Consider the following 25,608-nt stretch of genomic DNA (forward strand, 5'->3'; position numbering starts at 1 on the left):
GTGAGCTCCTGTTCACAGGCCCCCGCACCGCAGCTGCCCCCACCACCCGGTCGGCCGGCTCCGGATCACCCAGTTAGGGAGCAGTTTGTGGCCTTCTCCAGGGTACAGAAATCCCCCGGGGCAGGCCTGGGTGAAGCCGCCGCCGGGGCCACAAGCGGGGGAGAGCCGGTGAGAATGGAAGTGCTTTAGGTCTCTTCAGTGGAGAGCCTGCATAAATCCTGTGTAAATAGAGGGAGGATAACAAAGAAGGAGCCCCTGCAGCTCTGAGCATTTGGAGCCATTTGGGGCTGAATTTGCTAAATGCTGCTTATACCGCCTGAAAAGTTGAAGAGAAAGGAGCATAAAATCCCCTCTGTTTTCCCCTTTCTGCTCCAACCCCGGGGGGAGGGTGTTCAGGACCAGGGAAGCCTGAGGTAAGCCGATGAAGACTTGTTTTTTCAGTGCTCTTTTGAGTGTGAAAAAGGTGGCCTGGGTCACTGTCCTCTCTTTAATGTCGGAAACCCACACAGTTAGTAAATGTTGCATGTAAACGAAAGCATTTCATCTCTTCTGCTTCCCTCCATGCTAGTGGGCCATGAACTAGTCACTTGAAAAATCACAGAAAAATTTCACTTTAACGTGTCCAGACAGTTAAGCACAGCAGGAGAGTAAAAGAGATCAGTAATTAGCAGGTCTCACTGCTGGCCCCTCACCCCACCTCTGGCCCCTTACCCTCCCCACATTTCTGGGTCTTCAGCTTTCCCTTCCCCCAACCTGATCTGACGTGAAAAAAGGTAAATGGCATGTGCGAAAAGATTGACTTTGTGGATGGTTCTTGGAAAGCGAGGTTTGCAGGGCTTTCATCGAAAACAGAACTAGGCAAAGGCAGCTTTTCTTCCTCCTCCTCCTTCTCCTCCTCCTTCCCTTTCTTCTTCTTCTTCTTCTTCTTCTTCTTCTTCTTCTTCTTCTTCTTCTCATTTGAAACCCTGATGCAGGTTTCTCAGTGGGATGTCCTAAATTAAACTCCTGGAAGGTAGTCCCCAAAAGAAAATAACTTTGTGCCTCTCCGAATATTTTAATCCTGTTTCCAAAGTATTATATTGAAAAAATAGAAGTATTATATTGAAAAAAAGTATTATATAATCCAAAGTATTATATTGAAAAAAAATAAAGAAATGACAATAGGGAATGGGTTCACAAAGTGAACACATTCCACAGCTACCTAATACTTCATCTTTAGCGGTAACGTTCTGAGTAATCTGAATAGCCCGGGCAGTGCACAGCCCGCTATCTCCCAGCACTCCCTCTTCCCGTTTGGAATAGGGCAAGTGTGAGATGGAGTTTTCATAAATAGTAGCTGACGCATGTCTCAGACATGTAAGGAGCATCTCTGAGGAGGACCACACACGTATGCAAACAGTAAAACACTGGGCACGATACCATGATAGCCAGTGCTCACAGGGAACGATGGAGCCCAAGGCATGGTGGCTCCTAGAACAAGTTACCAGAGCCAAGGGATCTCCTTCATGGATAGTTTCCTCAAAGGTTACATTCTCATCGGGTCCTTATAAGATGTCTCAAGGATCTTGCTACCCATGTGTCCGTTCCAGTAACATTTGAGTGTTTACCCCGTGTCGGGGCTTGGGCATCAGAAATGACACAGCCCCTGCCCTGGGAAAGTTCACAGTCAAGGAGGACAGAGAAATGAGTAAAAAGATAAATTGCAAAAGACAAAGTGTATATAACAGGCAAGAACAAACCGTTGAAGAAGTAGAAAGCATAGTGTACTAACTCTGTCTTGGGAACTGGAGAAAGCTTTGCAAAAGAGGTTCCTTTTTCATTGGGTTGTGGAGGCTGACTAGGAGTTTGCCTTGGCAAGACTGGGAAGGAGGGGGAGTAAAAATGAAGAGAAAGGACAATCCAAGCCAAGGGGAAAGGACTGAAGGCGTGGAATCTTGAATGATCCCTTGGCTCAGAGAAGTCTTTGAAATTCCACAGATGCTTCTATTTCAAAGTTATAATTAATTTGACATTTACATCCACAGGGATCAATAACCATCCTATCTATAGATAATGGCTATACCTGTTTGGGTAAAATATGCATCTGCTTGTTTGGTGGTTCATGTTTACTTTTAATTTTTTTTAACATTCATTTTTGAGAGATAAGAGTATGAGCAGGGGCGGGGCAGGGAGAGAGGGAGACACACAACCAGGCTGTCAGCACAGAGCCCCACTAGGGGGCTCGAACTCACAGACCATGAGATCATGACCTGAGCCAAAGTCAGACGCCTAACTGACTGAGCCACCCAGTGTCCCCATTTATATTTTAAATGTGCTGTCACCCACTGTCCCCTTGGAACATCAGTGTTACATATACAAGGCCTTGCCCTTGGAGTTTGTTTCTGGGGCAGTGAGTGCTTATCCAGAAGCAAGATTCCCTTTTCATTCTCTCGTCCTCTGAGCAGGTTGAGGGAGAGGATAGAAGACGGGAGTGTGGGCTTTGGAGGACTAGCACGCTGGGCCACATGCTAACTATGTGACCTTTTGACAAGTCACTTAATTTCTCTGAATCTATGTTCTCTTATCTGTAAAATGGAATTGGTAATAGTTATTTCATTCATTTGCTGTGAAAATTACATGAGGATTGGAACACTGCAAGTGCCCAATGAGAGGGACTTGTGATAATGAAGATAATGAACGCGACAGCCGTATTGATAAAGAAGAGGGGCCTGTATTCTAGAGATAGAGAAATGGGTAGAAAAGAGACCACTCTATTTAACATTAAATAACACCATCTTAAGAACTCTGTAAATTTGTGTGTGTGCGTGCATGCACGCACACGTGTATCATTACAGGCAAAAGTATGCAGTTCATCTATAAATATTTTTGGACACTTGTGTACAAATTGGTGATTTATTTGAAAAAGATACAACACAGTTTATATACATATAGGTTTATGATCACATGCATAAATATCTATGTATTCATGAATATACCTAATTCCTGGAAATAGATTGTTTAGAAAGGGTGTGTGTGTGTGTGTGTGTGTGTGTGTGTGTATGAAATTAGTGGATTTCCATTGCACACAATGAAAATGATAATGAATATAGTGCATTTCTGTTTAGCAAAATAGGGGGTGTGAAGCCATGTTCTTTCAGATGAGATGTCTTTCTTTTTTACAGTATATATTTTGTGTGAATGTATTTAACTATGAAACCTGGTCTAAAACTTGGTGGAGGGAGAATTAAATAATGCATCACCAACTTACTCAAAAGAGCTCCAAATGCTACCAACCAACATGCGTATTTACTTGTCCTGATAGAAGATTCAGAGGTCAGTTTTAGATGTTTGTTAATTGACAGTACAGCAAATGTCGTAGCAACCTTATTCTAGCTTTAAAAAAGTGACTTTGAGGCAGGGGGCTATATTGTCTTAATCACAGTTCTGTGAAGTGTTTAATAGCACTGCACAGAGCTCCTGAGATCCTTACTGTGTGGACAGTCAGTTCTCAAATATTTGTAGCCATCTCTAAGCCCTGAAGGTCAGTCTGGTGTCTCCACTCGGATGACAAGAAACCTGTTTGGAGAAATCCTGAGTCCCAAAGTCTGTTGCTGTACTGAGTATATCCAAAGCCCTTCAGGCACTGGCTTACTTTTGGGAGAAAAGTTTGTACATTTCTCTTTGAACCTGGACTAGCCCAGACCAACTCTAGCTCAGTCCCAACTCCTGGGCCCTATATCTAATCTCTTCTCTGCACTTAGAATTTTACCTGTGGGATGAAACCTTGCTTAGATCTGTCACTGATAACAGGGTTCAAATGAAGTAATGCTTTAAAAAGTGAAAGATAACTTACAATATTAATGTGAGAATACCAGTGGCCATAACACTGGACTTGAAGTTACCTGGATTCTAGTTCATTCTAGACCACACATAGCTGTGGAATCTTGAGCCACCACCTAAACTCCTGGCCTCATTTTTCTCACTGGCAAAAGTCTGTGTTTTGTTTTGTTTTTGTTTTGTTTATGGAGAGGAGTGGAGTAGGTAGAAACGTACAAGACGATGGACCTTCTTGGTTGCTGCATTGTAGTTCTGATAGGGCAAGAGGGCCACATCCTGGTGATATCAGACTCGTCATGGCACATCATCACTGTTGATATCATTGCTTTATTCCAAGCCAAGAAATGGATGCCTAAAATATAGATAGATTTTTGGCTAAATGGAGTAAGACAATGTGCCAATGAAAGGAAGTGATGTCCTTTTGCCTGCATAGTTTTTATGACCTACAGTTGTATGTATTGGGAATTTCTGCTTTAGAATCATCTGAGGATTCACTGGATACACAGCTATGGATATGGATTTTGCCTATACCTGGATACCCATTACCATGGATATCCCAGGATTTAGCTTCCTACAACTAATAAACTGTCTCAGTATTGGTCTTTAGTAGGTGTAGATTGGGGCTGCTTTCCAGAGCAGTGCCCTGTTCTGAGCACAGTGTGCTCAGCTGTGGAAAGTATGTGTGATTTCCTCCAGAGCCTGGGTGTAAATCCAGCCACAGATGCTCTCAAAATACCTCAGAGTCTTAAAACAGGAAGAAGACCCAGGGATTAGAGTCAGGCCTTCAGACAGCAACCGCCAAGGGTAGCAGGTTTAGGGGGTCTTCAATGTGTTCTTCAGCAGCGCTTCCTAAACTTGGGTGGTCATTAAAATCACTTGGAACACTTGGTAACATTCAGATCATTAGTCCCCACCCCGGCGACTCAAATTCAGTAGGTCTGGGAGGGTCCAGGGATGCGCATTTCTCACCATTTCTTTGCCAGTGCTAAAGCTGCTGGTCCATATTCTGAGAGCCAGTGTTCTAGAGCTTTTTCTTCCTTTTTATCTCTCATCACCAGAAGGTCAGGATGGGGCTACATTCTGTTGGCCAGTAGATGTGATAGAGAACATAGTGACTCTTCCATAGTGAGTAAGGCCTGGGCCACACTGTAGTTGCTCCCCATGCCCACTGACCCCATGTATGGGAGTACAATAGACTTGTGACTACCTACCTGTCCTTTAGGTTGCATTTTCTTTCAAATTAGAAGGTCATCTAGTTCAGTGGCTTCCAAAAGCCAGTTTGAGAACCAATGCTAGGCTGGTTGTATAAACAAACCCAAGGAGCTTGTTAAAAATATAAATTCCTTGTCCCTGCCCTGGGATATTTTGATTCTATAAATATAGGATAAGGCCTAGAGATCTGTGTTTTTAACAATCTCCCCTGATGGTTTAATCCACTTCAGAGTTGTCTGTCTATAGGCCTTAAATATTTCTTTCCATGGTCACCCACAATACATTGAAGTAATGCACCACTTTTTGAGTATCTTTGCCCCCAATTTAGACTGTGCCCTTAGAGAAGGGATTAGCAACCTTTTAGAAGAAGAATTACATTATTTTTTGCTGTGGTTTTTCACAATCAGAGGTGGCAATGCTAGTGGGATGGCTGGTGGTTCAGCCCCTCAAAAAGGCCCCAATGCACCCGGAGTTCTTTTAAGAAGCACCATTCCTGGCATGTTAGAAGTGGCTGTGTGCACACAGGCAACCCAGCCCCTTAGGCACTATTATGAGCGCACTTGCCCCAGTTTGGGATTGTCAGAAAGAGGAGAGGGTCCTCGAATAAGCTCATGTGTGAGTTCAGCTGTTCACTCACCCAACAGACAATCACTGGGTTCCTGCTCCAGGTCAGACACGGAGGTGTGCTCTGAGGATAAAAAGATAAACAAAAAACAGTTCCTGCCCTCAGGATTCCACACTTTTGAATCTTAACTTCAGATGCTGAGATGGACGCTATCACCTCATATACCTCCTTTGGCTCACACATCTGTGCTGGTGTATATAGCCTTTTCGGCACAGAAACTCATGTGGCACAGGTGCCAAGGATTGCCAACTATCTTACACACAGCCTTAAAACAAGAAAACGATGTTGACTTTAAGAGTTACTAACTCGGGCATCATCTGCACAATTTTATTTTAGGTTGCAGATCACACAGTTTTCTTTCGAACTGTTTCTTTATGCTCTTATTCCTCCGCACTGGAGTTGGTTCACAGTCCGTTGGAGCAAAAAAAAAAAATGGTATTTATTGTGTTTTTTGGAGAGGGAAATTCTGCTCTTTAAGGAAGTATAGACACTGATATTATTTTTATTTATTTATTTTTAAAATGTTTATTTATTATTGAGAGACAGAGAGAGACAGACCATGAGCAGGGGAGGGGCAGAGAGAGAGGGAGACACAGAATCTGAAGCAGGCTTCACGCTCTGAGCTCCGAGCTGTCAGCACAGAGCCCGACACGGGATTTGAACCCAGGAACCGCGAGATCATGACCTGAGCCAAAGTCAGACACTTAACCAACTGAGCCACCCAGGCACCCCCAACACTAATACTAATTTAAAAAATCTAATGTCTAGTACCTACTTGTTATAAAAACAGACACATTTTTCTTTACAATTATTTGTTACACTGGATCCAATTTCAAATATTTTACAATACATAAAATGGACTGCTTTATATTAAAATTCATGTGATGCTCCTGCCTTTTCCCAGTTTCAGTCAGTCATCAAAGAATGCTCAATCTAGCTATATATTTTTTTTCTTTAGCTAGATAGTTTGAAGGTGTTACCAGCCCTCTTTGCTTTTAAACAGGAGAAAATGCACTGTGGAAATTCCGTCTCTCATTTTTAAGGTCATTGATTGGGTTAAAAAGACAAATGCCTTTCTTTCTTTCTTTCTTCCTTTTTTTTTGGTTGAACTTCCTTCAATTAAGCCATTAACCTTTTAAAATAAGTATATTCAAAAATCTATCAAAAAAAGCTAAATGAGATTTTAACAAAATCCTGACAATTTCAGCTTAAACATATACACAGAAACCATATGTGCTTAGGAAGAAATATATACACACAGGCATTGTTTACAGTGTGTGTTTTTATATTTGGAAGACATTGAAGGAAGAGCCATTCCATACATACATTATCCACAGTGTACATCCAGATAGCCCACATAGATTTTTACATTGAGAGACAAAGATATCTTTATCCACAGTAGGTAGACAGACAGACTGACTGACTTCAAACTTGGACTTGCAGTGTGGGTTTTTTTTCCTCATCTCCGGGTACTGCTTTTCAAAATTGCCTCGGGCTACAGAACAGCACCTCAGATCCCCAAGGCCCACTGCCTGGCTCCTAATAGCCACTCTCCATCTGTGTCACATGAACAGCTGATGAGATCGCTCCAGCGTCTGTATTTTGGAGAGCACATCCACCCAGGTTAAAATGCTAGGGTTGCCAAGGAGCAGTCAGAAGCCATTAGTGTGGGTGAGAATTTGCCTTGCAGCAGTTCCTTGGCATGGTGGAAAGCGTGTACGCGTGTCCCTGCTCAAGCTTGTGTGTGTGTGTGTGTGTGTGTGTGTGTGTGTGTGTCTCCTTGTGCAAGCGACCCCTAGTATACACGGGTGTGCAGATGAAGACAGATGTAGGTGAAGACTAGATTCCATTTTTCAGTATTCAAAAGTCAAATGCCTTTTGTTTCCTTGTACTCTGATTAGTTCTTTGACTATTTGGGGTCCCTTTGACTCTTTTTTTTTTTTTTTTTTTTTATCATAACAGACGGCAAAGAAAAAGAGAACAGCAACTTCGGGGTCATGCTCTAGTGTTTGGGCAGATGGAAGGGAGCTGCTTTGCCTTGGGGCAGGGTGGTTGTAATGAAGTGGCCTGTCAGTCTGTAAATAGTGAGGGTCATCTCTTCCATGTGATGGAGGGTATCACATTGCAGTGAAAATGGAAATGTCAATAAAATTAATCTGCCAGCTCTTTGCTGTGGCTTTTCTGCTTTTCTGGTCAAAGAAGGTTGAAGGGTGTTTTTTTTGTTTTTGTTTTTGTTTTTTTGGTGAGGAAGGAAAAGAACAGGTACAGGGGAGCCCACGGAGCAGACCCAGAAGTTAGAAGGGGAGGGGCCCGGTGGGCAGGACGTGCTGGTGTGGCCCAGTCCAAGAGGAAGGAACGGGTCTGGGAATGAGTTGGTGGATCTATAACATTCCCCGGGAAGCTGCGGAACGTCTAGCTCAGGCTACATTGAGCACAGAGTTTATTGTTTTAGGCTTTCTTGGACAAGGTTTTTACTTAGCATGGGATTTATGGCATTTACTGCTAATGAATGTCTATTCTTAAATTACAAAAACCCCCATCTCAGTGCAATTCCCAGATGTCCTTCCAGGACCCCAGCTTCTTAAACACCAGCAGGGAGCATAAACTCTCCACTTCTCTGTTTTCCTCTTTCGTGTGGCTCCAGGCTAATGATGTGCAAGGAAAACACAGCCATCTATAAAGCCCCAGCGCTGTCCCCGTATTCTTCATTTATTTTGCATTTGATTATGCCACAAGTCGGATCTTGTTTCTTTCCTTTTTTTAAAGTTATTAGTTCAAATATTAATGTAGGGATATGGCATATATTGCTGCTCTTGATTGATGCCTTCCCAAAAACAGGAAGACGTGCTCGTATGAATTTTAAGAAAGTAGGGGTCCTGCAATGCCTTGCCAGAAGAGTTTTTCAGATACATAATTTAGATGCCCTCCAGGCAGGCTTTCAAGGCATTTTTGCTGGAGGGCAAGAAAAAATAACTATGACTGTTAAAAGTAAATGATTTTTGCTAATGCACAATTAATGCCGGAGAAAAGCACAGAAGAGAAAGATGTTGATAGAAACTTCTGATTAAGTGAGCACCCTACCTTCATATGTGTGTGTGTGTGTGTGTGTGTGTGTGTGTGTAAATGATAATGATCATGATCAGTGGTGCAGAGAGCTAAAAGTTTTCATGTCATGCAAATGCCGAATGCAGGGTCATCTGAGGAGTGTGTGAATGTGCGTGCTTAGGAGGTGACAGTTCTAGGAGGGGCTGAGCAGGCAGTGTGTTATGTGCAATGAACAGTGACACAGTTACTGTCACCTATGCAGGCAGCCTGGAATATATAGACTACAGAACATTTAACTTGATTACCCTACAGTATGTGTTCACTATGGGCATGGGAGTGGATTTTCACCGAATGGGTTTTCTGATGGCGGTTTTCCCACATTGGATTCCATAATTGACAAAGAGCTACTGCACTGTGTCAAGCGCACAATTATAATTGAATTAATGATATGGGCGAGTGTGAGACACACAAAATTAACATTTGAAGAGGCCTGGTTTAATTTTGTCTTTTACATATTTGTGTCTCCAATTATACTTTAATGAAAGAGAATATACCCGCTTAATGGATTTCTTTCAACAAGCTGAGCTGAGCTCATCATCAGCTGCACATTGTTGTTGGCACCCTTTCTGTGTTGCCTCTAATGTGTTTTTTCTTCTTTTTCTTTTTTTTCTACCAGGGGATGGTTTAGACAACAGTGTAGCCTCACCTGGCACAGGTGACGATGATGACCCAGACAAGGACAAAAAACGTCAGAAGAAAAGAGGCATTTTCCCCAAAGTAGCAACAAATATCATGAGAGCATGGCTGTTCCAGCATCTCACAGTAAGTCAAGATGAAAGCGTTTTTGCTTGCTTTGCCTTCTCCTAGCAAACTTTACAGGTTGACACAGATTTTTTAAAAATCAGGTGCCTATTTTCCCTTTCTTGAAATCTGATGACGAACACAGCAGCTAGGATTTTGTCAGCCTTCACTATCCAAAGAACAGCCTCTAGAAAGGAGGAGATTTTTGGTTTTCCTAAGCCAGGCACAGACCTTATTCAATGTGGTCTAGGGCCCTCGACAGTATATGTAAGCAAACTTGTTACTTACGCTACAAGGTGTGAGGGCAGCTTCAGATACGGCAACTGCAGACAAGGGAAATGGCTGTGAGGAGCTCACAAACCCATGCGCACCGCTGATTACAGTCTTAACGAAAGCCATCTCCTCTAGGAGGCAAAAAAAAAAAAAAGCATCTTGCCACATGCATGTCCAAGCTCATGGTATCAGGTGCAAATGTAATCACTGGAGCAGCTTGCAAACATGACACGTGTTTATGTGACAAACACAGAAGGGCTATAGGTGCTCCAGAGCCTTTGTGTGTAAGGTGGAGATTAAAGATTCTTTTTCAGCTCTTCAAGTCCCTTTTCTTAGAAGCTAACCCTATTCACTTCTGGGAAGAGATCAACCATGCAACGTTTTTAAAGTAACAGTTTATCTCTGTCCTCCTGTCTGCAGTGGGTTTTACGTGTCCCTGTGCACTATTGACTCTAAGACTCTCATGACAAAAAAAATCACGATGTATTTTTACAAGGGAACTAGGCACTCCTGTTTTACTGTTCGTTTGGAGATTCTGGGAAAGTGGTAAAGACGTCAGAGGCAGTGTCTTGCTATGATATTGTTTTCAGGCCATTCTATTTAGGTAAATGCTTAAATATAGAGTAGCGCATTGAAAACCGAAGGTCTTCTTTGATTCTCTAACTTGTGTGTTGCCATGCTGAATGACATTAGTTACAGTGTCATGGGTCCAGGACAAGGTTCCACTTTTATTTATGGTGGTGACTGCTGATCTGCTCTTCCAGCTGGGCTACAAAGGGCAAGGGGTGGAGTGGCGGCAGGGAGGGGGGAGAGATAAATTCACATTCCTAAATCGGCCATTTTGATGTAAGGACATTAGTAGCAAACTAAGGTGTATCGATCTGGCCCGTGGTGTCAGGATTAGAGGGGAGAACCAACGAGGCTGCCGTGGTAGTGGTTATTCTTGCCTTGCAGCCATGGCCATTTCAAAGGTCAGGGCCCTGCACTGACTCGGCTCAGAGGAATTAGACAGAACATGCAGTCTCTGGGCTGATTACTTAACCAAAGACAAAATAATGAGTCCTAAGCAAATACTGACTAATTGAAAGGGCTGTAAATCCATTACATATTGGTCAGGGATAATCAGGAGTATTTAATCACTTTTATCTATTCAGGAGCACTGAAGCTGCAACAGCAAAGCCCTGAACCTTGCCATGTGGCTATTATTCTCATCATTATCAAAATTACTTCACAGCTGTTCTTTGCTACATCACCTCAGCTGGAGATTTACTAACCTGTAAAATGTTTTTAATTTGGAAGTCGAGTGAGTGTGAGGGGAGGGGTTTCTCATTTTTAACTGAAGGGTTGTTTGGTTAGAGTAGCAAGTTAGAAAGGCAGGGCAGGGCAGGCGCACATGGATGGCAGGCAAACAGCTTGCTCCCCACTAGCTCACCTGTTTGGTTTCCTCCCTCCGTCTTCCTTCATGCCTAGCCCCTCCTGGCTGAAAATAAAGATTTCAACAACTGCTTTACAAGCAGGCCTCTCCATGTTATTTGCAGCCCCTCAGTAGTCAAAGTCAACACCACAGAACAGCAGAACCTGCGAGAATTCAGCTGCTCTGTTTACCAGTGAGGAAACTGAGGCCCAGAGAGGGAAGTGATTAACTCAAGGTCAGCCTGCCACCAGAACCCAACCTTGCTTGTCCCCTGCGCTGTGCTTTTCCCACAGCACTATGAAGACTTTGCTAAAATCATTGTCCCCTCTACCAGTGGCATATAAATCTCACACAACCTCTGCCATCAGTATACCCAGCGTCAGAGGGGGAGGAAATATGGAGAAGCAAAGTGCTGTTCTCTTTGTTTTTAAAACTTCCTGCTCCCCCAGCCTTTCCCAGTAGAGAAGATTTGGCACCTTTCTCTTCAAGCCGACTCTCTCTTTCACCACCTATATTCTGTGCCTTGAAACTCCAACGCTGTGTCCAGAGCTCTTGCTGGACCTCCTGCTTTGTCCTGTCGATACCTTGCCTCCCACCTCCCAGTCCTGAACTGAACCCACCATGCAGTGTGGCCACTGGTGAAAAATTGTGGGTGGCCAGGGATTGCTGGGCACCCCTGGTGGCTTGGCTGTGCAGGGGGCTACAGACCGACCACAAGACCTTGTCCCCACACTGAGAGTGCTTTCATATAGTTTAAGGAACTCAAGACCTTGTGCAGAACTCTCCAGCCAACTGAAAATTTTAACGAATGTCTGTCTTTGGAGCAGGGAGAAAAGAATCAAATAGCCTCAGCCAAGCAGTCGGGAAACCCGCATTTTGAGTTCAGCTCTCCTCTATGCTAGCTGAACCTCAGTGAGTCCATTAAGTTCTCCGGACCTTACGTGTCCCCAGTTTTCAAGCGAGAGGGACACAGTGCAGGGTCTCCACACTGCGGCCTCCATTCCTGCACCCACAGCTCTTGGTTCAGCTCTGGAGCACGTAGCCAGAACACTGTTCTGTCCCAGTCTCTGATCATCCCCTTTCTTTTTACTCTCTGCGAAGTGCTCTATTTTTCTCCCTCCTCCCCATGACCTTCTTTCACAACATACCCCTTTCATTAGTTTCTCCCAATGGCTTTGTCTCCCAGTCATTCTCTCTGCTCCCCTCCCTTGCCTTTCCTGCACCTTCCTTGTATCATAAGGAAATTCTCCTCGGCTTTCTCTTTGAACAAATTTTCCCTCTTCATCCAGATTTTACCCCAACTGCAGAGAAGAGGTTCAGTAACTTTGATGAGGATGGTCCTGTAAAACTTTTACTTTCCAATCTTTAATGAGCTGAAAGATTTACTCAGCTATAATTCCGAGCTCAGAAACCAAGAATAGAGACCCCTAACTAGCGACATGTTAATTTAGACTTCTTTTCTTACATGCACTAACAGGCATGAGGAAGTCCTTGGAAATAGAGATGCCCACTATATTTTTCTGTCATTTAATTAATTTCAACTTTCAAAGTGAAATGTTGGCTCTAGCTCACTGAAAATAGATGTAGTCTAAATTATTATTTCATGTAAATTTCTTCACAAGTGCATGATTCAGTGTGCATTCCTCCATTATTAGTCTCTTTAACATTATTTCAAACTGGTTTGTTCTCTTTTGTGCGGTATGACCTGTTCTTGTATTACAATAATCCCCGATGTACCCTTTTTTCTTTCTTTTTTTAAAAAGAAGCTAATTGAATTATCTCATTATTTTAATTTGTTAAGCAAATGTATTTTGCATCTCAGGATGTGTTCTTAAAGAAGGGGGCTGCTAAGGCTTTGCCCCCTGAATGGGCCATTGGCCCATTTTGACATTCATGCATTCATTAACTAGCAGAACATAAAAGAACTCTGGTTGTATTTTTTTTTCCAAACACCCAACCAGCACGGAGCAACTTTTTCCAATAAGCCACAGGGGTCTCTCTACATATGTTCTCAACTGCATGCTATTGTCACCTATTCTGAATACCTCAAAAGGCCCAGAGAAAAAAGAACCCCACCTCAACAAAGGCCAACTGTAGCAATTGTTAAGTCTTAGTCTCAATATGACAAAAATCATTAACCTTCAGTTTTCTTGGAAGAACAAGTTCCACTACAACTGTAACAGTTAAAACAGTCTCAAATTCCTGAGCACCACTGACTTTAAAGAAAAAACTAATAAACTTGCGGCTCATTGATTATATTGAAGGAAATATTTAAACTAAATCCAAAGTGGCATTAAAAAAAAAAAAAAACACTATTTGATGAATTGAGCAATTTCCATATTCGGAGTTAAGCACTTTGAATTTAAATTTAATCTGAGTCTAAATAATTAATTTCTGGTTTCTAACTCCCAATTTCCAAAATGTCTTTTAAAAACCCCCTTCAAAACACTCATCATAATGTTAAAAAAAGTAAGCTCATATATATTTGTGTTACTAAATATATATATAAATATATATATTTTAGCTATATATATATTTTTTAGCTATATATATATTTAGCTATATATATATACACATATATATATATGTATATATATATATAGCAATTCACCTGCTGAAAATGTTGTGTATACTATTACCCCCCTCCTCTATTGGTTGATGGCTCTGTTTGGCTTCTCAGACTAAGAAATCTAGTGAAGATTGAAGAAAGAATCTGTTGGAAATGTATGTGCTTTTGCTGGAAAGTACCCAATGGCAAAAGAACTTAGGGAAATCCTAGGGAAGTATATTCCTTTCACTAACACATGGAGATTATGGTATCATAAAAGTAAGCCTGCCATTACAACTGTTTTTATTTGACTTCAAAGATAGTTAAAGAAAGAAAACAGCAAGAAATAATACCAGGGCTAACGGTTTATTCATAACCATGAAACACTCCTCCACGCCAAGAAGCCCTTAGTGTGCTCAATTAGGCTCTCAGGCACCTCCACTTGCCACGTTCGAGAGCTTTCTAGTTGTGCTGCAAAGAATATATTTGATCACGGAATGAAAACAGGAAGTGCTCCTATACAAAGACACTGCTTGCTCATACCAGTCTCTAACTAAAGGTTTTCTTATTTGAAAACACGGGGCTAAAGCTCACACTTAGGGGATGTGGGACTTCTTTCAAAGATATGTGTACAGAATCAGAAGCAAATTTACTTTAAAGTGATGTCATATCACATAGCCTTCTTGAAACTGCAGGGTCTAAAAACTGTGCCCTTTGTTCATGGCAAAATGCTTTACTCCTCTCTCCATGTCTGGTGGTGAGGGAGAGTGATGAAACCTGCCTTTCACGTGTTCAGTCATTTGGCTCCTCGTCCATTAGAGATTGTTCTGTGGGATTTTGTAAATGTCTCTGGTAGTAAAAATGAGTTTTAAAGTTTATCATCCTGCAGAGACAGTGTACCCAAGTTATGAGTAAATACAGCTCCATGTTACATTAGAGGAACACGTATCTCTTCTCCAGTGAGTTCATAAAGACCATGTGACAGTTAACTTAGTCATCTCGAATTTTTTCTTGTACCCACACATACATGCACACGAGAGACAGGAGGAGAGATGCTGACTTAAACTATTCTGCCTTTTAATTAGTTCTCTTCATCATGTGTAGACCTAGATGGCTCCTTTTTTTTTTTTTTTTTTTTCAATGAGGTGATCCAGTGTCAAAGTTAGCAGCACAGGGCCTGGGTCTGGGGGAAGTTAGATGTGTCCTACTCTAATGGAAGGGAAACAATACATGTCCTTTCATATGCTTTCCAGGCATATGATTCTGCCTGTGTCATGACTCTCAGTTATTCATTTTCAGGGGCAAAGCAAAACAAAACGCAGGGCCTGGAATCAGCAACACAGTCGATTTTTGATCTTGAGCAGTTACCCTCTCTAAGCTTCGTTTTCCATATCTGTAGAATGGGGATAATTCTAGAACCAACTTAGTAAGGTTGTTGCAGGGATTGAATAAGGGAATATAAAGCATTCAACCCTATGCCTGGCTCTTAGAATAAATATGTAATATAATTCTTATTTTAATCTAGCTGAATGGCTAGCAGGAGGCTTTGACCAATGGAACTGGGCAGCCAAAGTTACCACTTACTTTCCTGGTCTGTGTGAGATGAGGAAATCAGGTTTTGCCAAACAGATCCCAAATGTCCCGGAGCAGGAGAGAACATCATCTAAATTATGCTTTCTAGAGCCATATAAACATGTGACAACTGCTCAGTTCTGCTAAATGATAACATCAGAGAGTACTGGTACTAATGAACTGAACATCCTGGTGAGCCTTCTGGGATAGAGTGCGATAGAGGTGAAGAAGAAACTGGTTATGGAACAATCCAGAATGTCTTATCTGGGGTCTGGTTTTGACAGTATTAATGCTCCCTTTCACTGTCCAGTATGTGAACAGAATCTAGAGTCTCCTGCTTCCTCAGAGTGTTAAAGTCTAGGCTGTCTAAGAGACAGCATGGTGTATATATATATATATATATATATATATATATATATATATATTTTTTTTTTTTTTTTTTTTTTTTTTTAAAGGGCCACTGAATGTGAAATGAGGAGACTTGGTTTGAGCTCTGTAATCTTGGGTAGGCTTGTCAACGTCTGAACTGATTTCCTTACCTAAAAACTAAAACAGTAAATATGTGTCCTACTTAGCTGTTTGGGTTGCTGTGTGGTTCAAACAATATAGTCAGTTTGGAACTGTGATGTGCTGCACAGATTTTGGATATTTTGGTTTTTTGACTGTGTGCTTGGGTTTCCAGCTGCCTAAGGCCTCTAGTAGTAAGTACCTCCTAAAATCCATCAGGATGAGAGATCTGGTGCTGCCAACCTCGTTCATGTCTACCCTGGTGTCTCTCCTTGTTCATTCCACAAGGGCATCCATGGAGACTCTCTCTGATCATCGCTATCATTAGATACCTTTCGAAGGGCCTTGAATGGTTAGTTGAATCAGTATTCCATGGACATTAGTTATTTCTCCTTGAAAATTCGAGCCTTTATGATTCTGAGATTGAGCTACTTAATAGCAATTGCTATAGGCCACATTAATACCAAATATAAAATGTTGGACTTACTTATGCAGTGAGAGATGGCCTCTCTCACATTCAGAGATACAGATGAGCGCTGAATGCAAGTGGGGCTGTTGGGCTGGGAAATACTTATGCGGAAATGCATATGCAGAACACACAGCTGAAAAACACCAGCAGAGAGGGCTTCCCACAAACATGCAGCAGAGTGAGGCTGCCCCTAGTTTTAGCCTTTGCATTGTTTTTCTGCTTGCCAGGAGAAAACATCTGTGAATTATTTGAATGGAACCTTATACTGGAGATCGTCTGAATTGGTGTCATCTCTGTTTAATTTCAGGAAATGATGTCACAATGCATTAAATAACAATGCTGGGTGATTTATTTTCCCATGGACATGCTGTCCTAAGCATTCCTCTTCCCTTGCAATGTTTCCAATTAACTGTAAGCTTGAGTGTTCTTCCCATTTCATAATGATTTTGAGGGGTGGGGGCGGGAGATGGGGGTGGGAAGAGTGGTAATTTCAGAGGTTGCCGAGGTTCAAAGCTAATGGCACATCCATCATGTCCTTATTGGGACAGGGAGGGTACTGAACGTCGGGGCTGTGATCACCAGTGTCAACCTACAACAGTGTTGGTTGGTTTTAACGAATGCCTAAAAAAGAAAGCCTGAATGTTCTGATCCTAGCTGTCCAAAGAGCCACCAGATAATTTTAATAGTGACCTGCATACTGTAGCTTCTGTCTTTATCAAAGTTTCTATGCACTCCCTTCTTCAGTAAAGAATAGAGGACATAAGTCAATTCTGTGTGCCATCTGTCGCCGTTTGTACAATTTCTCAAATTAAAGAGACAGGCCAAAAATTTAATGTTGTGTTGAATCCTAGAAGCTCCTCTAGAAGAAATAAAATTGCAACTAAATTTATTTTATCTCTCTTGAGGGAAAAAAAAAATTGCATGTTGCTGTGTCAGAACCTTTTACTTGGAGTCCCCACTTTAGTGTTTGGAATTGGATTCTCAGGGATTCTGCACGTAAAGACTGATGTGTCCGGGATTCAGCGGTCCTTGTCCACATTCTGAGTGACTCGGAGGTCAGGTCCCCAGTACAGTGGTGGTGGCAGTGGGCTTTTGTGGGAGTGGATGAGGTGTGTGGTCTCCTCGATGCACAAACAAACATCTGGTCAAAATATTTCAAAAGTATATCAAGCAATCCCATTTAAAAAAAAAAAAGTTCAGCTGAGATAGATTAAGAAAATCAAGTCCCAGATTATGAGCGAATAGCTGACAGACACATTTTTAAAATGAGCGACTGAGAAGATTGAAGAATGAAATGCTTATTAAATTACCATCAAAAAGACACTAAAATAATTATTAGCTCAAAGTTTAACACCCAATTTCATAAAATATCACTCTAAGTATAATTGTTTAAAAATACGTTACAGAATTCAAAGAGGTGGAGAATTGAGGACCTTTGAATAAAAGAAAATAGAAGGCATGTGCATATCTGAATATTCAGCTATTTAAAACCTCCAAGAATAGAGTGCCATTAAAGGCTGTTAGTGAAACCCGTGAATATTCATTCAGATCATAGGGAACATTTCCATTTCCTCATTCCACACGACGACCACCACCACCACCACCATTTACCAGTATATTCTGTGGAGAGGTGGAGTTATTAGAACTCAAGGCCAAGTTGACTGGGTTATGAGCACACTCACCATCCCTCAGCTTTGCTGCAGGACAGGGTCATAAAGTGACCTTCGTGTTCAGGATTAATTTTGATTTTAGAGGGGCACCTGGGTGGCTCAGTCGGTTAAGCGTCCGACTTCAGCTCAGGTCACGATCTCGCGGTCCGTGAGTTCCAGCCCCGCGTCGGGCTCTGGGCTGATGGCTCAGAGCCTGGAGCCTGCTTCCGATTCTGTGTCTCCCTCTCTCTCTGCCCCTCCCCTGTTCATGCTCTGTCTCTCTCTGTCTCAAAAATAAATAAACATTAAAAAAAAAAATTAAAAAAAAAAATTTTGATTTTAGAGACCACTGCTGCACAGACTTCAGAGGACTCCTGAAAATGCCCTCCCTTCTCTGTGCTGGAGTCAGTTTTTGCAATTTGGAACAGGTTATGAAGTGTAAAAGGGATACGTAGCCCTACTGTTCCTGTTGAGAAGTAGTGACTTGGGTGGGAAACATTAGGTTGCTTGAGTGGAATTTGCCTTATTACACTTATGTGCTGCGCACCACTTTCTAAATTGATTGGCAGCCGTTGTTTACAGTATGCAGAATAATCACTGGCACCCTTTAAAGGTGTATTATCCTCTTAAAACATAATAGTAATGCCATTTTCATGCTTTTACATTTGCTATTCATATTTTGAACTGCCGAGTCCCAAATCTGCCAGAACTGATTTAAGTTGTTTTTATCTAATAGTGGGTAAGTTGTCAACTCACAATATAATGGCAGATAATTTTTCTTAAACTATAGTTTTACTTCTTGGTTATATTAGATAACATGAATATTTGTTGAATTTGACTTGATTGTCCACAAAAAGAAAAAATTACAACTCAAGAGATTATTATTGTGGGATTCTGAGATGACAAGAAATGAAGAGAATAGTATTCTCTCGTTACTCTGAGCGTCATAGAAAATTAACATGAGCCACTAATCCGTCCCCTTCCAACCACCAGCCTCTCAATTTACAGATATATGATTTGTTTACCATAGCCAGGTAATGAAGAGCCACTCTTCATCCACCAAATCTCGTTGCTGCCCTTAATTTTAATACCTCAGCTTTCGTGGTATTGTATATCTCTCTCTATATATATACATATATCTATATATATAGATATAGATATATAGATCAGGATATATTTCTTTTTTTTTTTTTTTTTTGAGAGAGAGAGAGAGGGAGGGAGGGAGGGAGGAAGACAGTGTGAGCACAGGGGCAGGGCAAAAGGAGAGGGAGAGAGAGAATCTCAAGCAGGCTCCATGCCCAGTACCAGCATGCAGCCCTACGCTGGGCATGATCTCATGACTGCAAGATCATGACCTGAGCTGAAATTCAGAGTCAGATGCTTAACCAGCTGAGCCACCCAGACACCCCAGATATATTTACTTCTTGAATCATTCTCCTACATTTACATTTATTCCAGAATTAATTTTGAATTGGAAATATCTGGCAACTCCATAACTAATAATTTAGGAAAGGATAATCCCATGACTCCAGTCATACTACAGTTGTAAAATGGCTTAGTTCTTACCCTGGACACGTGGTGGGACTGTGTCATAAGCTGACAATAAATAACCTAAGTGTACTGGGGGTGGTGTTACTCTAGTCTTTCAAAAAGAAAAAAGGTTTTATCAATAGAAGAGATGAATGCTGGATTATTCCCTGTAGGTTTAGTGACATGTTGGAACTCTATAAAAGCAGCCTTTTTTTTTCCCCAGGGTGAAAAGTTATAGGTTCCATTTCAGTGTTTCAAGATACCTGCAGGCAGCCCATGAGTTGTTACCCTTGTTTTAAACCTTCTCTCACAATGAATTAAAAAAAAAAAAAGTGGTAAGAGGGCATGGGCAATATGAGATCATTATTAGTCGATTGTGGATTTCTCATTAGTTTCTAGCAAACCGTAAGTTTAGACCTGTACGGCAAATCCCCCCAACTACTCGATGGCACTTTGATGAAGACCCTTCTTACCACCTAATCCTGAGACTTTTATGTTGGTGAACTGCTCAGGTGATAATCAAATATGACCATGTGAAAGCCATCAGTTTTTAATATGACCTCTGTTACCAGCCTGAGAATCGTTTCAAAACAGTTTGAAAGTATCTACTTATTTATTTTTGCAGAGCAAGTTTAAAGAAAAGTGTGATTTGGGTTTTACATGCTTGAGTCTCTTGTCAGTGTCTATCCCAAATGCCACACTCCCTCCACTTATTTTAAATGTGTACATAGTTAGTTAAGCAAAAAGGAGGTGCTTTACTCCTCCTCAATCTATAGTTGGGCCTGATTGGGGTAGATAGTGGAAACGTTTGGAATTAATAAAAGAATTGGTGCTTTCCCTACCTTTGATGTGGAGACAATCTGTGAATTTTTTTGTGCTTTACAAAAAGACAAACATTTCAGGGCAAGGAGGAAGAAATTCCTACTGTTCAGAAGAACGCGCGCACACCCATATGCACGCCAGAGGCAGCAGAGTTAGGATCAATTTGCATCTTATTCTCAGCTCAGCCTTTTGCTCTCTGAGTTATCCTGGGCAAGTCATTCAATTTTCTGAGCGTGCTTTTCTCACCTTGTTGTTCTAAGAGTTAGCTGAGGTTAGAAATAGGCCTTTGAAAAGGGAAGAATACTATGCAAGCATATTCATTAATGTTTTCATATAGTCCCCTGAAATAATTAATTTGCTCTGTCTTAGCTCCATGAAACCTGAACTTGGGCAGGGGTAGAAATACTCTTCAAAGGAAAATATTGTACTTATTTCTGTTGCCCTAAATCTGTTTGGAATGGGAATCAAATGCTACAGTTAACATGATGTGTACAAGGAAAGGACAAAAGCCTTATGGGCCATTCATACTGTTATAATGGCACAGTTATAATGGCACTGTGAGTGAAAGTAATTTTTTAAATTTCTAAACTCAAACTTGAGAGAAAGAATGGGGTGAATGATAGCAAAGAAACCTCACAATGAACTTACTCCCACTTGTATGATTACAGATTTGAAACAAGCTCCTTGGGGATTTGGACATCTTTGTTCTTTGTCCATAAACTCTTCATCCTGAGAATTAACCGGTTCACCAGTCTGCCACTTTTCATGCTGGCCAAGCTGGTGGGGATGAGCAGCTTTGCATCTCTAAATCCTATGAGAGACATAGAATTATCTCTTTTCAAGAAGAGACTACGGAGGTTATTTTATTTTTTTCCCTAGTATAGTTTCAATCTGGATGGTAAATCAGACTACTTTTGATTCTACATCCAGAGATTCGTGGATGCCACAGCCCCTAAGACAGACTCCTGTTTAGCTAAAGCATAGAATATATATGGAAGAATAGTGGGGAAAGCTTGGAAAGGTATATTGAGGCCCCAGGTTTAGACCCACAGCCCAGATATCCAGGTGGGGAGCCTCTGTGGAAGTTAGAAATGGTGAAACCTGTGGTTTAAGAGTTGAGGTTGATCTTTGCAGAAGCAATGCTTGGAACTCTGGCACTGGATAAAGATAAGTAAGGAAAAGAGCACAGAAAGAAGGCGTTAGTGGATAGAATCTTTTTGAAAACTCCATTTAAAGGGAAGGAGAGAGAAAGCAATGAGCAGAGATAAAGAAATCAGATTAGTAGGAGCATAATCAGATCATGTGAAACGAGAAAGTTTCAAAGTAGAGGAAGTAGATTCTGCAGAAAGATCAAGGACAGTGGTGACTAAAAATAAGCCTTCAGATTTGGCACTTGGAAGTCATGGTCTACCTTTGAATTCTACAAACTGAGGAGGGAGCAGGCAAAGTTGGAAGGGAACAAAGGAAGGACAGAGGACAGCCGTGGGAGTGGCAGGCTTAGCCGCAGGGGTGTGGTAGGTGAATCAGGTGTTGCATTGGCAATGGGAAGGGAGCCAGGGTGGAGGGGTGGAGGGGTGGAGAGAATGACAACAGATAATGCAAGGTTCCAAAAGAGGAAGCCAGGGAGGGTGGAAGTCAAAACACAGGTAGAAAGGTAGGTAGGAGACAGACACCTTCTGTAAAGAATAGGAAGAAAGCTGAGGGAATTCAGAGATGAGCTTCTCTAACTGGATGAGAAGGAAATGTGGAGAATGTGATCAGGAGTGAATTAGGAAGGTGCAGCAGTGAGGCCTTGGATGGAGAGGACCAGGCCGGAATGGACCCTCTCTGCACCATTTCATCCTTCCACAGGCAGAGCTCAGGCACAGAGGGGGAGGAGGGGGAGAGCAGATGACAGGAAAAACCTACATCTGAGTGAGAAGGAGAGTTTTAGCGAATTCTTGAATGGCTGGCTAGTAAGTCAGAATTCTGATGAGCTATTCTTTTTTTGGATCATGTCTGAAAAATGATTCTGCAGTTCATGTGAATAATGAAACAATTAAGAAAAGTCAAGATATTTTTGGAAAAGAAAAATTAGGGAGGTCTTGCACTATTATTAAAATAGATTATAAAGCTGCGTGATAGGGTACCAGCTACCATAATAGGCAGAACGATCATTTGAACAATTATATAAGAGCACACACAGCAATCCAAATAGATAGTTATTAATTTTCAAGGCATCACTTTAAATCAATTGAGGAAAAAAAAGTAAGTCGGTACATGTTTTGTTGGTTAATGGTTTAACTGTTTTTTAAAAAAACAATCAGTAGTTTCCATCAAAACAAGTTCTGCACTTAAGAGTTCTTTGAAGTAAATATAACTATTTTTCTTTCTTTTAACTTAGTAAAATCCTTCCAGAGCATAAAAGCAAAGGAATTCTAAAGAAAAATGGTGGTAGGTTTAATTAAACAAAAATAAAAATTAAGAGCTTTTGAATGTCAAGGAAAGAGCAGACATTAAAAGGCAAATATATATGTGGCATGATATAACAGGCAAAGGATTATTAGTTCCTTAATAAATAAAGTGTACAAATCGATAAGGAAAAAAGTACAATGAAGGCACAGATGAATAGGTCCATTCACAAAAGAAGAAATACAGATGGCCAATAGGCATTTGAAAAATGTTCAAGGTAATTAGTAACCAAATCAACTTAAAAATAAGCAACATAATATCGGGCTTTTTTCTATCAAATTAAGAAAACCCCAAAACAATATCCAGCACGGTCCAGAGTGGAAGGAAATTATCTGCCTTAATAATGACAATAAAAATTTGTTTAGCCTTTCTGGAATTTAAACTTGTAATATGCATTACTAGTCATGTTCTTATCCTTTGATCCAGTAATTCGGTTTCTAGGAGTTTATTATAAAGAAGTAATAAGAAACATATACAAAATCATGCAAAATGAGGTATGAAGATATTATTTATGACAATAAAACATTGAAAACCACCTATATTTCCAACTATAGGAGACCATAATGGAATATTATGGACTACTATGTAATCATTAAAAATTATATTCTCAAAAATATTTTGAGGTATGGAAAAAATCTCTCAGTGTATTATCAGGTAAAATAAAACAGATAAGGCAGTGTTTATCGTGTGATTCTTCTTTTGTGAATGCAAATATATATGGATATACACACAGAAGAGCAAATGAAATGTTAACAGTGATTATCTTTGGGTAGTGAGGTGTGGGTGACTTCTTTTAGTTTCTTCTTATACTTATTTGTATATTTTAAATTTTCTGTAAAATGTGTGCTATATTTATGGTACAAGACAATGCATTTATTCTAATAAAGAACCATACTAGGCAGGGAGGCTAATGACATTGGGAACACAAGGAGCCCACTGAGAAGTTACAAGTCCAGATGAAGATTAAGAGGCAGAATAGAGAAGCAGGGCAGGTGCATTTTAAGGTCTGTGATCTTGGAAATGCAGTATCTCTGCTTGAGGAAATCCAGGGCTGATGGAGTAGAGACGGATGACATTGGAATTATGAGAGGCAAGATGTTTGAAAGGTCTTTGTCATGTATATTGAAGTCTTCAAAAGTAGAGGCAAGCAGTGGGGTGAAGAGGAACCTTCTAGCTTGTACGGAAGCCATTGGGGAAAGGGGAGGTGTCTTAGAGGTGAACATTCTTCTGGCAAAAGTGATGGAGAAGAGTGACAGCAAATGCCATGGACTTCATGAGAAAAGTGGGTGGAAAGCTTTAGATCAGGGGCTGAGAGAGAAAGTAAGAGAACGGAAGAGAGGAAGGTCCGGCCTCTCTTCCCTGATGCCAGAGGGACTGGTAAGGAGGAAAAATGGATAATTTCAGTGAGAGAGTGTCTTGGTTCAGGCCACCATAACAGATACCACAGACTGGGGTGGGGATGGTGCTTAAACAACAGAAATTTATTTTTTCATAGTTTTGGAGGCTAGAAAGTCCAGGATCAAGGTGCTGGGCAGCGTCGGTGCCTGACGAGCGCTCTCTCCTTGGGTGGCCAGTGGCTCCCTTCCTACTGTGTCCTCACACTCTTTGGAGTGTGTGAGGCGGGGGCCAGATCTCTCTCTCCTCCTCTTACAAGGCCACCAATTCTGTGAAGTTAGGACCTCACCCTTACGACCTCATTTAACCTTAATTCCCTCCTAAAAGCTCTTCAAACATCATGGCAGCAGAGATTAGGGCTTCAAGGTAAGAATTTTGCAGGGACACAGTTCAGTCATAGCAGAGAGTTGTTAGGGAGAATCCTATTTCAGGCCAAACGCAAGTTCCAGAAAGTCAAGGATGTGCAAGTTACATCTGTGGCAAAGATCAAAGTTATTTCTGTTCAGTGACACAGCAGGTAAGGGCGAGGGCAAAGAGGCAAGTTAACTTAGGACGTGGGGAGACCAAACAAAAGGAGCACAATGCCAAGACTCACGAGTTAGGATTGCAGGCCTCTGCTAATAAAGCCGTCTGGGATACTGTCAAAGACTGGGGTAGAGGAACCAAAATAAAGATCCCTAAAACGTCTCCCCAGAGCACCTGGGTAGAGGAGGGAAGGAGGAGCCAAGAAGGCAGTGCGAGGACAGCTCAGTTGCCTAAAATAAACCACAAATAGGCTTCTTATTTTGATCGTGCTTAAGGTTTGTTTGATCTAGCTGTTTTTCTTTAGAGTTCAGTTTTACATATGTTTCCGCGCCCCAACCAGCTTGTGTATTTTCAAGATTTTTTTTTTTTTTCCTATTCCTTCTTCAGTGTTTAGATCAGGGAAGGGGAAGGACTAAAGGAACGGTGACCAGTGGTCGGCAGACAGGCTCATTCCCTGGTTTGTCAGGCTGTGCTCTTGACCCTTCCTCAGGACCTGTGATTAATACACGCTTTGTAGAGGAGACTTGGCGAACCCCGCTCGCCACAGGACTCAATTCATAATTCACAGCGAGCAGGAGGAGCTAGGTCTTTGTGGTGGCTTGTTTGCTCTTTGCCGCACACACAAAAAGCAATGCGTTCTGACCTTCACTGTTATCTAATCAGGAAGTAGACAGTCCTGGCGTGTGTGGAGCCCTCCTAGGGCTCTCTACAACTGTAAATTATGTTCGGGCTCCCCGGATCTGGGGCACGCCGCACTTTACATTACTATTGTGTATCTTAAAATAAACAGCATCGCAAGCTGTTTATTTTGGTGTTACTATGTATGCAATTTTAAAACAGTGGTTACTTAAACAAATGTCTCTGTTCCCACAGCACTTGAAAGCCAGTGTTTGCTCCTGTGGTTTTGGGTTTTGTCACTCCTGTTTGGATTATATCTGAAATTCACACTGAGCA

At 41.4% G+C, this 25,608-nt stretch overlaps 1 protein-coding gene across 7 annotated transcripts in view; it reads left to right on the plus strand.

Moving 5' to 3' along the window:
- MEIS2 (Meis homeobox 2) overlaps positions 1–25,608 on the plus strand; it is a 207,957-nt gene that overhangs the window by 54,696 nt on the left and 127,653 nt on the right. For all 7 annotated transcript variants that reach the window (XM_042942464.1, XM_042942467.1, XM_042942468.1 and 4 more), the window contains exon 8: positions 9,375–9,520. In XM_042942464.1, the coding sequence (XP_042798398.1) occupies positions 9,375–9,520 (146 nt within the window). The remainder of the gene's footprint in view (positions 1–9,374; positions 9,521–25,608) is intronic.

Source organism: Panthera leo, chromosome B3, assembly GCF_018350215.1.
Source record: "Panthera leo isolate Ple1 chromosome B3, P.leo_Ple1_pat1.1, whole genome shotgun sequence".
NCBI lineage: Eukaryota > Metazoa > Chordata > Mammalia > Carnivora > Felidae > Panthera > Panthera leo.